This window comes from Bombina bombina, chromosome 4, assembly GCF_027579735.1.
Source record: "Bombina bombina isolate aBomBom1 chromosome 4, aBomBom1.pri, whole genome shotgun sequence".
NCBI classification, from domain to species: Eukaryota; Metazoa; Chordata; class Amphibia; order Anura; family Bombinatoridae; genus Bombina; species Bombina bombina.
In genome coordinates, this window is record NC_069502.1 from 644,417,385 (window position 1) to 644,432,524 (window position 15,140).

At 33.8% G+C, this 15,140-nt stretch overlaps 1 protein-coding gene across 1 annotated transcript in view; it reads left to right on the top strand.

The window, feature by feature from the left end:
* Window positions 1-15,140, top strand: part of TMEM244 (transmembrane protein 244) — a 142,778-nt gene that overhangs the window by 105,834 nt on the left and 21,804 nt on the right. The window contains exon 5 of the mRNA XM_053710690.1: window positions 9,912-9,956. Coding sequence (XP_053566665.1) covers window positions 9,912-9,956 — 45 coding nt within the window. The remainder of the gene's footprint in view (window positions 1-9,911; window positions 9,957-15,140) is intronic.

Below are 15,140 nucleotides of genomic sequence, written 5' to 3' on the forward strand. Positions count from 1 at the left end.
TCATTACAGAGATGCACATCACCTAATATGCTTAATTGGTAGTAGGCTTTCGAGCCTATACAGCTTGGAGTAAGACAACATGCATAAAGAGGATGATGTGGTCAAAATACTCATTTGCCTAATAATTCTGCACTCCCTGTATATATATATATATGTATGCATGCATATTTATATGTTTATATATGTATATACATATATTCAAATATAAACACATATATACCCATGAATACACATATATACATTTGTATCATATAGAATATTGGATTGTAAAATATTCATAACTGCCTTTGGGTTAGCGCAGTAGGTTTAACACCTGTCGGGTTAGAGTGCGAGCAACAAGTGTTACAGGTTTTTTTGCAGTTTCCACTCCCCATTGAAGTCTAGAGGAGAAGAAGTTAGCACGGTCACAATATTCTAAGTTCTTAGGTTAACGTGCGTCTGCTTTTGCTCGCACACAAACATTTTACTTTCAACTTGTAATACGCTCCTATATGTTTTCTAAAAGTACAAGAAATGTAACATTTAAAAACAGAAACAGATGTGAATTGTGAAATTGCGGAGGGTTCCCAGGGTGTGCATTTAAGGGGGCAAAGTATCTGGCATGTGCTTGAGGGTACGAGGTTGTCTGGAAGAGGGCATAAGGAGAATTGGGCACCTGGGGATTGTACAAAATAGTTGGCAAGCACTTTGGCAGTGGACATAAAATTAAGAGAGTGAAACCAAATAAAGAGAAGGTGTTAAAGATACTAAACACTCTCACTCTAATATGCTAACCCTAAGCATGGAATATCTCCTAAAACCAACCAAAAAAAGGATACAGAAAAACAGAGTAAGGGTAGCACTAAACAGCTTAGAGGATAATCAAATAAAATGAATATTTCAGAAGTAATAATAATGTTCTTATCTATTAGGGGCAAATGGACATGTGTGGTGTAGTGCAATGATATGTGAAACGCTAAATAGTGGAGAAAACTTTCTATATAAGGCTACATATATATAAAAATGTACACCAAGTACGAAATAACAATGTAGATTTTAATTTATAAATAAAATATATTAAAAAAATGGAATAATGTATTAAAGGTGCCGGCACCAATGACAAAAATTAAAAATTAAGAATGTATAATACAGACAAATGTAGTCTAGAATAAAAACAAATATATAAGATACAAAGGAAATATATAGTAAGTTGTTGGATACAATTTGTGACCACAGTATCTAACAGAATTCATAAAAAAGGATCTATAACTCCTAATAAAAGTCAGTCCCGTATGTAGGATTTATAATGGCAATCAGTTGTTCCCAGTTCTATTGATAATTGTTTACCGTACTGGTGTTTCTGGTTACCGTCCTTAGATAGTTGGAAACAGAACTGTTTGCGGCCGTGGATGATAGAAAAAAAAAAAAAAAACGCTCCGGCGGTACTGTCTAATCCTTTGTAGGTGGCAAGCGTTGTTGCTATTAAACAGCAATTAGAAACAGTTTAAAAATATAAAATCCCAATATGTCTGGGTAGCCTGTGTATTGCCGTGGAAAAGTTGCAGGTAAATCCTGGGGCCGAGGTATTTGCTGGCAGCCGTGACACAAACTTCTGGGCTGTACCTCCAGGTCCTATTACCTGTTACCTGTTCCGGTGTATGGATTAACAGGATAGGGGATCCGTTGGAAAAGATATATTGTTTGACTAGGTATATTGGGGATTCGGTAAATAGATCCTGGGTGAGGGATTACGCATATGTATACACCGCTTGAATGTTAAGACGGCTTTAATGCACCTCACCTACTAAAACCGAGTTCCCCACTATGAAAGAGAGTAAATGAGAGTTGTATGAGCAAATCTACGCGTTTCAGCCGGGTAGGCCTTTATCAAGATGCTCATCATAGTGTTAGACGGATTTAAATATCCTCATGTGATGCTTGATAGGTCAGAATTTGACTCCCACAGGGTGTGTTGTAATCTTGAATCACCTGTCTGTTAGACATTAGTTGGTATACAATTTCTATAGCTCACTGGGAAACATAGGAGGGATGTCCATTCAACTAACACCACTGCAGCTATACATAAAACCATATAAAATGTTATAAAAATGCCATTGGGACAAAGAATCTTTCCAAAACATTTTATAAAAACATAAATTGAAAAAATAAAATGAAAAAATAAATTGAAAAAATAAAGGGTTAAATGTTATAAAGAAACTCATTATAAAAACTTGACTAGGTGTACTTAATTTTGTTTTTATCTATTAATCTTAGATATGTCAAAGTGCAAATTAATACTATAGATAGAAAGTCTAGAAAACTGTAAAAACAAGAGGTCATGTTGATCGAATGAATATGATATAGATTATTGTAATTTAAAAGCGTTTATCAACTAATGGATATGGACTTTCTAAATATATATAAAGACTGTCCTAATGAGGGAGAGCATTAGATAGTGGCAAGAGAGCGATGAACTAAATAGAATAGTGTGTTAGTTTAATGTGTTATTTGAATTTAGGATCGTGAAATTATGTGCCATATATATTGCGCTTCTTAAATAAATAAACTATAATAATAATTGTTAGGCTGTGTTTATAAGTTAATAAAGGAATTAGAAGAGAGTAAAACAGTGTGGAAAAAAGTGCTTGTTATTATTGAGGATCATGGAACAAGAGGGCATGTTCATATTAAAAATAGATTATATTAAAATAGAAAATCCTATTTGAATAACACATATATGAAATAAATAATAAACAAATATGAAAGGAAAATATATTCTTCTCTGCTGAGATTTAGATATATAAAGATACTGAATATATATATATATATATATATATATATATATATAGGAGTTGGTGAAGTGTAGATTGACTTCACATGCCATAATCGTAAGATAAAGTGTGACAGGGGAATATAAGTATAATTAATTCTCAGAAGACTGTCAGGGGGTTGAATCCATGACTTGAGATCCATGGGGATAAGTGCAAGATTTATTTAGGGTAACAGATTTACATATAATCTAGGTTTGCTTGTACATATAGAGAGAGAAAGCAATTAAAGCCTCAAAAGGCTATGTTTGTTTAGTTATTTATTTTGACTTAGCTATACTATATTTATTTATTATTTAATTAATGGAAAGTAAGTTTACTGTATAATTTTAAAGGCTAATGGGATATATTGGTTTATATTTTATATTTTATATTAGTGAATTTAAGTCTAGTTCAGAGTTAAGGCCATCTGGGTATAGTGTATTGTAATGAAATATGTATTCAGCTTCCTTTTTAATGAGAAGGGTGTTCATATTACCTCCCCTTTTATTAAGCTTGAGTTTTTTTATTCCCCAAAATTTAAATTGTTTTAAGTCACCTTGATGGACTTCTTTAAAATGGGAATAGAGTTTGGTGTCTGTAGCTTCGTGTTCTATTTTTAGCAGGTGTTCTCTAATCCTATCTTTCAACATTCTACTTGTTTGACCAAAGTAGAAAAGTTTACAGGAACACTGTATACAGTAGATGATATTTTTGTCTGTACATCTAATTACTTCTTTTATTTTGGTATAGTAGTTAGTTGTTGGTGAATGAAGTTCTTTTAGTTTTGTACTATGCTGACAAGATTTGCAGGTGATACATGGTAAATAACTACTGAGTTGGTTACCTAACAAGTCTCCATCAAGTAATTGATTTTCTTTCTTAAACTCACTAGGTGAGAGTATCATTTTTAGGTTTCTAGCTTTCCTGAAAATGATATCTGGTTGGTCTTTTATATTATGTCCTAAGACTTGATCTTGCTTTAAGAGGTACCAGTGTTTTTTTTTAAATGTTTTTAATTTCTCCGTGTTGTGAACTGAAGCCTGTTATAAATGGTATAAATAAGTTATCATGTTTATTATTTAAGTTACTTGTTTTTTTCTTTGATTTTGTTGTCAGTAATGTATCTCTATCAATATTAGCTACTTCAGATTGTGTCTTCTTAATGATAGCTGGATCATACCCTTTGTCTATGAACCTATCTTTGAGGATTTGTGATTGCAAATGGTAGCTATCTTGAGAGGAACAGTTCTTTTTAATCCTCATGAATTGACTTTTGGGAATATTAGATTTCCATTTAGTTAAATGGCAGCTTTCCGAATGTATATAGTTATTGGCATCTATGTCTTTGAAATATGTTCTTGTCTGAATTTGGTTATTTTTAATCTCTATTTCAATGTCAAGAAAATGGATTCTACTACTACTATATTCATGGGTAAATGTTAAGCCCATGTCATTCTTGTTTATATCCGTGATAAATAAATCTAGTAATTCAGTGTCTCCTTTCCATATTAGGAAAATATCATCGATATATCTGCAATAGTGCACAAGGTTCGCCCCCCATGGGCCTTTATCAATGCAAAGATCTTCAAAGTGGCCCATGAACAAGTTGGCATAACTAGGGGCGAACCTTGTGCCCATTGCAGTACCCTTTATTTGCAAGAAGATATCATCATTAAAGAGGAAACTGTTATTTGTTAAAATGAATTCTATACAATCAAGGATAAATTTGTTTTGTTTGATTGGGAGTATTTCATCTCTATCTAAATAGATTTTGATTGCTGATAAACCTAATGTATGGGAAATATTAGTGTAAAGTGAAGTAATGTCACAAGTGACAAAAATATAATTCTCCTGCCAGGTGAGGTTTTTTAATGAGTTAAGAAAATGTGTTGAGTCCTTAAGGTATGATTTGAGAATAACAACATATTTCTGGAGAAAAAAATCTACATACTGTGATAAGTTGCTGGTGAGTGATTCTATCCCTGATATAATAGGGCGGCCTGGAGCTTTAGTTCTGTGTTTATGTATTTTGGGTAGAAAATAAAAAGTAGGGGTCTTGGGGTGGGTTATCGCTAGAAAATCGAATTCTGACTGATTAATGATGCCCTCTATGCTTGCATTCTTAAGAAGGGTATCTAATTGTTTGGATTGTTTCTGAAGTGGGTTTATTGATAACTTCTTGTATGTGGTTTTGTCATTTAGCAATCTGTTGGATTCCTCTATATAATAGTCAGTATCCATGACTACAATACCTCCCCCCTTGTCAGCTGGTTTTATTACTGTTTTGTTATTGTTTTTTAGTTCAGTTAATATTTCAAATTCTTTTTTGGATAGATTATTCCTCAATGGTTTGGTCTGGTCTAATGATATAAGATCTTTCTTGATATTTTGTTCATAAAGTTTAATATGTTCGCTTTTCTCATTGGTTGGATAGAAAACAGACTTGGGTTTGTATTCTGTATGTAAATAATCATCTTTTTCGGTCAAAGATTTATATTGTACAGGGTTTTTTAGAAAATATCTTTTTAGAGTGATCTTGCGTATATACTGATTGATATTGATTAATGTTTCGAATTTGTTCAACTTACATGTAGGGGCAAAAGTCAAGCCTTTACTAAGGACTGCTTCTTGTTTGTCGCTTAAGGTCAATTTACTAATATTAAAGACACCAGATTTATTATCTACTTTAGTTGATCTTATCTTTTTATTGTTTTGTTTAGAGGTTCCTCTCCCTCTTCTACCTCTAGTCTTCTTTTGTTTTGTAAGTTTCTTTGTATTTTCACTGGTTCTTGTAAGTTTTTTGAGGGCCCCGCTCTTGCGGGGGAATATCCTAAAAAAGATGTCTTAGTTATTCCACTGTTTTGTTTATTACTTTCATGATCATTTGTATACGCCCTATGATGGTTAGGTGTTTGTAATAAGGGTTCATATCTATTTTGGAGGGGAATTCTCCAATTGTGGTTGTAGTTATCTTTATGCTTAAAGTGTTCTTTATGGTGTGAAAAATGATTTGGATAAGATCTGGTGTAGTCATTTTCGTGTTGTTGGTTATAATGATTTGGTCTATGATAATTGTTCGTTTGCCTATTCGAAAAGCTGTCATATGTATATGATTGATTATATTAGTGGGGTTGATACGTTGATCTATTTTGAACTGAATGGGGATTGGAATAGGTGTTTCTATCATTAGAGTTATATTGAACTGGATAATTGTTACGTGTGTCTCTGTTTGTTTCAAAATTATTGGACCTATTCCTATTCCAATATTGATTATTTTTAGTGAAACTCTGATTGTGTTGTGTGTTCGTATTTGTATATCTTGCCTTGTTTGTGTTATATTGCCTCCAGGTTGGTTCATTGTAATTATTTTCTCTTTTATTACGTGTTTGATGATGAGTCAGTGTTCTATTTAGGTTTGGATTGTCTATATTACTATTGTGAGAGGTGGTATAATTAGATTTATTGTGTATTTTTGAATGATTTTTACTAAATAGAGAGGCCAGGTCTTTCTTAGATGAAGTGGTAATATTATCCGCTATTGTGTCTGCATTTTCAGTACATGTCTGTTCATCATTCATAGTGCTAGTATCTTCTGTTTTTTTATAATCATCCAAATCCCTATTGAATTTGGAATTCTTTTGAGTGATAATGATTTCTTTTTGTTCAGAGAGTTTATTAATAATCTCTAATTGGGTCTGTTTGTAGTTATCGTTTATATCTAAATTGTCAAGTTTATTTTTAGATATTTCGATTGTTTTTTTAATATCATTAAGGTGAATTTTTCTAGCTTTAACAATAACTTTCATAAGTCCAATTGAAGCCATTTCTAAAATCTCAAACCATTCATCTGATAATGTGTCAGGTAAATCAAATGTGCAGTTTTTTTTTCAGCCTTAGGCCTCTAGGTACCATGTTGAGATCAATATAATTCTGTATATATTTGATTTCTAAAGTATGTTTAATTTCTTTTAGAAGTGTATTCTCTAAATCTGAAAACATTTCGTCTAAATTAGATTCTGTAGGTATTACTGTTGTAGTATTAATATTAGATGCAATATTTTTAAGAATAATGTCCCTCTGTGCAAAAATATCCATATTTGTGTATAGATGAAAGTACTAGTATGTGTCTAGTGAATGTCTATATATATATCAAACTTTATAGTGATGGGTATATAAAAGAATATGAAAAATATTAAATATTAATGTCAATGTTTGGAGTGGAGTGAAAGAATAATAGTGATTATGTATATATATAAAAAAAAGGGGGAAATTAAATAATATGTGATAAAATGTGCGAAGTGCAAATTGTGAATAAAAATAGATGATAAATTTAAAACATAAAATTAGAAATAGATACATTTCTAAAAAAGCAATATGTGTTGCTATAGTGTCTAAAGAGAGTGGATCTAAAACTGGAGATGAAAGTGAAACCAAATAAAGAGAAGGTGTTAAAGATACTAAACACTCTCACTCTAATATGCTAACCCTAAGGTTGGAATATCTCCTAAAACCTACCAAAAAAGGATACAGAAAAACAGAGTAAGGGTAGCGCTAAACAGCTTAGAGGATAATCAAATAAAATGAATATTTCAGAAGTAATAATAATGTTCTTATATATTAGGGGCAAATGGACATGTGTGGTGTAGTGCAATGATATGTGAAACGCTAAGTAGTGGAGAAAACTTTCTATATAAGGCTACATATATATAAAAATGTACACCAAGTACGAAATAACAATGTAGATTTTAATTTTTATATGGTTTTATGTATAGCTGCAGTGGTGTTAGTTGAATGGACATCCCTCCTATGTTTCCCAGTGAGCTATAGAAATTGTATACCAACTAATGTCTAACAGACAGGTGATTCAAGATTACAACACACCCTGTGGGAGTCAAATTCTGACCTATCAAGCATCACATGAGGATATTTAAATCCGTCTAACACTATGATAAGCATCTTGATAAAGGCCTACCCGGCTGAAACGCGTAGATTTGCTCATACAACTCTCATTTACTCTCTTTCATAGTGGGGAACTCGGTTTTAGTAGGTGAGGTGCATTAAAGCCGTCTTAACATTCAAGCGGTGCATACATATGCGTAATCCCTCACCCAGGATCTATTTACCGAATCCCCAATATACCTAGTCAAACAATATATCTTTTCCAACGGATCCCCTATCCTGTTAATCCATACACCGGAACAGTTAACAGGTAATAGGACCTGGAGGTACAGCCCAGAAGTTTGTGTCACGGCTGCCAGCAAATACCTCGGCCCCAGGATTTACCTGCAACTTATCCACGGCAATACACAGGCTACCCAGACATATTGGGATTTTATATTTTTAAACTGTTTCTAATTGCTGTTTAATAGCAACAACGCTTGCCACCTACAAAGGATTAGACAGTACCGTCGGAGCGTTTTTTTGTTTTTTTTTCTTCTATCATCCACGGCCACAAACAGTTCTGTTTCCAACTATCTAAGGACGGTAACCAGAAACACCAGTACGGTAAACAATTATCAATAGAACTGGGAACAACTGATTGCCATTATAAATCCTACATACGAGACTGAATTTTATTAGGAGTCATAGATCCTTTTTTATGAATTCTGTTAGATACTGTGGTCACAAATTGTATCCAACAACTTACTATATATTTCCTTTGTATCTTATATATTTGTTTTTATTCTAGACTACATTTGTCTGTATTATACATTCTTAATTTTTTATTTTTGTCATTGGTGCCGGCACCTTTAATACATTATTTCATTTTTTTTATATATTTTATTTATAAATTAAAATCTACATTGTTATTTTGTACTTGGTGTACATTTTTATATATATGTAGCCTTATATAGAAAGTTTTCTCCACTATTTAGCGTTTCACATATCATTGCACTACACCACACATGTCCATTTGCCCCTAATAGATAAGAACATTATTATTACTTCTGAAATATTCATTTTATTTGATTATCCTCTAAGCTGTTTAGCGCTACCCTTACTCTGTTTTTCTGTAAAATTAAGAGATTGCCTGGGAATATGTACAAAAGGACAGGAGAGTTGTATGAGAAACGGTGGGAAAGCAACTGGAGTGTGTATGGAGGATTTTGTAATAGTGGGAAAGATGATCAAAATTATTTAGTGAGGTTCCTTACCATTTTTGATCTCCAGTGTACCCCCAACAGGCCAGGTTTTCAGTATAGCTGAACTAATGCACAGATAAAATAATCAGCTGATCAGTAACACCATTGTTATTAAGCTGCTCTCACCCATCAGCTGATTATTTCACCTGTGCTCTAGTTCAGCTATAATGGAAAACAGGACTGTTGGGGACCGTGGTTGGGAAACACTGATCTTTACCACACTAAGTACACAGAAACAGCTGAGTTAAGAATCACAGGAATTGGTTGTGATGCTAGTGGAGTGTTTGGGCATGTTTCCCCTATCATTATTAAAGGGACAGTCTAGTATAAATTAAACTTTCATTATTCAGATAGGACTTTTAATTTTAATCAACTTTCCAATTTACTTGATCCCTAGGAATCCCTGCTCAGTCAGTTCATAATAATAGGAAGGGATCAAGGAGATGCTAGTTATGCTTCCTGCAGGGGCATACTCAGGCGCATTTCTTCCGGGTTGTTAAAACCCCTTCCTACTTTCTCAGCACTGGTTGGCTTTAGCGACACTTAAACATATAATTAACATGAAGGTTATCAGATCATCACATGCTTTAGATCATAAAATGTGTAGACCCAACAAGTGTGCCTGTTAGCCAACTAACTCTAGTCTCACAACTCATAAAATAACTGATAACGCTTGTCCACTTTACATATTCATTTTCACACTCACAGCAATACGTTATTCACCATGCACAAATAAATTATATACATGAAACCGAGGCAGCTAAATAACACTACCTGAGTTTAATCAAGCCTTACTTTATTACATAATATGCTGCAAACCACAAACAAAAAATCAGTATGTTTAGGGGTGTTTAATAAAAAAGGTTAATCATTTAGAGAATTTTCTTTCCGGTGTGGTATGTAATTCAGGTAATAGTACATTTTAATATAACAAATTTTAACCAAAAAGAATAATTTCAAATAATTTTTTCTTTTGTAGTTATGATGGAATTTCCCCAGACGGCTCACTGGTGGATATCATTAGGTAAAAGATATATTTTATATTTCTATAAACTATAGTGTTTAATTATTATTTTATTTTTTGTTAGACAGCTAAATTAAAAGGTTCATGAAAGAAGAATATGCTGCAGACATAGAATAAAAAATAATTTCAAAATGTAGCTACAAAAGTTCATGTCTACAAACTCTATTATTTCATATTTTTAGTGCAAATATTCTGGGCTAGATTACGAGTTGCGTGCAAGCAACAAGGGGTTTATCACGGCTCTGTCCATCAGAGGTAGCACGCATATTACAAGTTGGAAGTAAACGTGTTTACTTGAGCACAATTTAATTTAACACACATCAGGATAGCACGACTTCAGAGCTCTGGTTAAAGGTTATGCTTGACAAAAAAGTTACACAAAACACATCAATAGTATATTAAAAGTACAGTTACACTCGTAATAACACTACCTAATAAAAATATTTTTTAAAAAATGCAAAAAAAGTTTTAAGGGCTCAAAGATATGAGGTCTGAGTTGCTCGAAAAAGGCAAAGAGATGTAAAATAGAGATACATAGATACACATTTCTAAATATGTATATGTATGTATATACAGTATATTTATATGTGTGTACATGTGTATTTACGTATTTATATGGGAATATATGTATTTACAGACATATATACACATATAAACACATAAATACATATGTATACATAAGTAGATATATAAGTGCATTGGAGCATGTTGCAGTTAAGTAGCTGAAAACATGTAAAATAATTTTTATGCAATATTCATATTGTATAAAGTGTTATACTGTGTATTTACTGTAATATTTAACATTACATTGTTCTTTACATAGGGGAATATGCTCTATGTATTTTTAAATAGATATATCTGTATATATATATCAATACCTATATATAATTTTATATATATATATATATATATATATATATATATATATTTATAATTTACCAAAAAAAATATTATTATCATTATTATTATTTTCGGTTATTTGTAGAGCGCCAACAGATCTCGCAGCGCTAGATTATATATAAATAGAACATATACTGCTATGTGAAGAGCATTGGAATGTGAAATAGTCATATTTCATGTCAGGCTAGCACACTTGGTTAAACAAGATCCGGTTTACATACAAATAAGGAGTTTTTTCCCCCTTTTTGCACTCCTTTTAAGTCTATGGTGAATACGTTATCAGTCACAATATTCAAAGTTAGTCTTTTTGCATGCGCTGGGTTAGGGCTCGTACGAAAACATTTTAGTTTTAACTTGTAATACGCACGCTACCTGAATCATGCAAAAAGCCTCTGTCTATCAAATTTAATGTGCGAGTGAGAGCGATAAATTGTGCTCCACTCGTAATCTAGCCCTCTATATTTATTTGTATTAAGGATTGCCTATTGAAAATATTCCTGGTCTCCAACCTTTTGTACATAAATGGAAGAAACATTTATGTACAAAATGGTGTTACTTTATATTTTTAGGTAGCAATTACCATTCAACTTACAAACGGCTAGATTACGAGTTGTGCGTTAAGGTAAAAAAGCAGCGTTAACAGGTCCTAACGCTGCTTTTTTACGCCCGCTGGTATTACGAGTCTTGCAATTAAAGGTAAACCCTTTTTTCTATGGTACTTCCATAGCGCCGGTATTACTAGTCTGTCCTGGGAGGCCAAAAAGTGAGCGGTACACCCTATACCGTCAAGATCCGTAACGCATTCTAAAGTCAGTAGTTATGAGTTTTACACTACAATGCTGTAGCATACAACTCATAAATAAAGTGCTAAAAAGTACACTAACACCCATAAACTACCTATTAACCCCTAAACCAAGGCCCTCCCACATCGCAAACACTAAAATAAAATTATTAACTCCTAATCTGTCGCTCCGGACATCGCCGCCACTATAATAAACATATTAACCCCAAAACCGCCGCACTCCCGCCTCGCAAACACTAGTTAAATATTATTAACCCCTAATCTGCCGCCCCTAACATCACCGCCACCTACATTATACTTATTAACCCCTAATCTTCCGCTCCGGACATCGCCGCAACCTACATTATATTTATTAACCCCTAATCTGCTGCCCCCAACATCGCCGACACCTACATTATATTTATTAACCCCTAATCTCTCTCCCCCAATGTCGCCGCAACCTATCTACATTTATTAACCCCTAATCTGCCACCCCCAACATCGCCGCCACTATATTAAATGTATTAACCCCTAAATATAAGTCTAACCCTAACCCTAACACCCCCTAACTTAAAGGGACATAATACTAATATGCTAAATCACTTGAAACTGATGCAGTATAACTGTAAAAAGCTGACAGGAAAATATCACCTGAGTATCTCTATGTAAAAAAGGAAGATATTTTACCTAACAATTTCCTCAGCTCACCAGAGTAAGTTCTGTGTAAAAAGTTATACTCAGCTGCTCCCAGCTGAAGGTAAAAAAAAATTAAAAAATGAAGAAATGAACAGCAGCCAATCAGCATCAGCAGTGCTGAGGTCATGAACTCTTACTGTGATCTCATGAGATTTGACTTAACTCTCATGAGATTTCATAGTAAGCTTCCTTTACCTCATTGGTGAAATAATATGAGAGTGCACGAAGCTCATCCTTTCAGTTGTCCCGGGACAGACATACTAATATGCTGCTTAGAAATCCTTTACAATGGGAGGTGGCTACTGAGGAACTTTTGAGGTAAAATATCTTTCTTTTTTACATAGAGATGTTCAGGTGATATTTTGTAATCAGCTTTTTACAGCTATACTGCATCACTTTCAAGTGTTTAAACATTTGGGTATTATGGCCCTTTAAATATAATTTAAATAAATCTAAATAAAAATTACTATCATTAACTAAATTATTCCTATTTAAAACTAAATACTTACCTATAAAATAAAACCTAAGATAGCTACAATATAACTATTAGTTACATTGTAGCTAGCTTAGGGTTTATTTTTATTTTACAGGCAAGTTTGTATTTATTTTAACTAGGTAGAATAGTTACTAAATAGTTATTAACTATTTAATAACTACCTAGCTAAAATAAATACAAATGTACCTGTAAAATGAAACCTAACCTAAGTTACAATAACACCTAACACTACACTACAATTAAATAAATTACCTACATTAAATACAATTAAATATACTGTAAAAACCTAATCACTGAAGGGGGCGCTCAAGATGCAGTATAATCATTAATCTAGAACAAAAGTATATATGATGGGGCAATGTTAAGCTATCATAGATGAGTATATACACAATAAAGGCAGAAAACAGTAAATTATTAGATACTGTAGTGAAAATACACTTGCAATTGTGAAAAAATTAGACAGTCCTTTATATATTCTTCAAAGGATAACGATTGCTGTAGCGGCTGCCTCCTCCTCACTGGATGGTCCAGGTGGTACTATATAAGATAAAACAGAATGGAGGGGCGCCTCATGTGTGGTATCATCTATTAATAAACAGCAAGTCACAGAACTATTGCCAAATGGGTACTCACAAATTTGGAGAGCACACTTATGTGCTGGTAGGGGCAGGCTGCAGAATTAGAAAGGTGTAACAGCTCACCCACTTGAAGGCGCTCTTGGCGTAAGATGGTGGTGCTATAAGGGAGACAAGAAATACGGGCACCACATGTGCAGACTATTAATGGTACAACCACAACAGATTCTTTAATGTGGAGGGTACTCACATATTCCCAGAGCACACCAATGTGCTTGTAGAAGCAGGCTGCAGATTGGTAGAGGTGTGGCAGCTCACCCAAACTCTAGGTATCTTGATATTTGTATGATAATGTGTTCCCTCAGGTGCTGGGCTGGTCTCTCATAGGTGAACAATGGCAGATGGTGGGTAGAAATGAATCCACTCAAAGGATAAAAGATATATCCAAATTTATTTAAAAAAGCATAAAAGTTTAAAAACAACAGCACAATGATTGCTGATGAGAGTGGATAACAGGGTGTCCAATAATCACCCAATCATGCGACGCGTTTCACGGTTCACAGACCGTTTCATCAGGCATAAAAAATCATAATTAAATTAAATTAGCTAAATCACAACAAAAAAACACTAAATTACAGAAAATAAAAAACAAATTACAGATCTTTAAACTAATTACACCTAATCTAAGAGCCCTATCAAAAAAAAAAAGGCCCCCCCCCCCAAAATAAACCCCCCCCCAGCCTAAACTAAACTACCAATAGCCCTTAAAAGGGCCTTTTGCGGGGCATTGTCCCAAAGAAATCAGCTCTTTTACCTGTAAAAAAAAAATACAAAAAACCCCCCAACAGTAAAACCCAACTCCCACACAACCAACCCCCCAAATAAAAGCCTAACTAAAAAAACCTAAGCTCCCCATTGCCCTGAAAAGGGCAATTGGATGGGCATTGCCCTTAAAAGGGCATTTAGCTCTATTGCTGCCCAAAGCCCTAACCTAAAAAATAAAACCAACCCAATACACCCTTAAAAAATCCTAACACTAACCCCCGAAGATTCACTTACCGGGAAAAGTCTTCATCCAAGCGGCAAGATGTCCTCAATGAAGCCGACAAAAGTGGTCCTCCAGACGGGCAGAAGTGTTCATCCAGACGGCATCTTCTATCTTCATCCTTCCGATGCTGAGCGGCTCCATCTTCAAGACATCCGGCGCGGAGCATCCTCTTCAAACGACGTCTTCTTCGGAATGAATATCACTTTAAGTGACGTCATCCAAGATGGCGTCCCTTAGATTCCGATTGGCTGATAGAATTCTATGTTCCAATCAGCCAATAGAATGCAAGCTCAATCCTATTGGCTGATTGTATCAGCCAATAGGATAGAAGTTCAATCCTATTGGCCCGCAAAAGGCCCTTTTAAGCGCTATTAGTAGTTTAGTTTAGGCTAGAGTTTTTTTTATTTTGGGGGGGCTTTCTTTATTTTGATAGGGCTCTTAGATTAGGTGTAATTAGTTTAAAGATCTGTAATTTGTTTTTTATTTTCTGTAATTTAATGTTTGTTTGTTTTTGTGCTATAGCTAATTTAATTTAATTTATTTAACTGTAAAATTATATTTAAGTTAGGGGGTGTTAGGATTAGACTTAGATTTAGGGGTTCATACATTTAATATAGTGGCGGTGACGTTGGGGGCGGCAGATTAGGGGTTAATAAATGTAGGTAGGTTGCGGCGACATTGGGGGAGG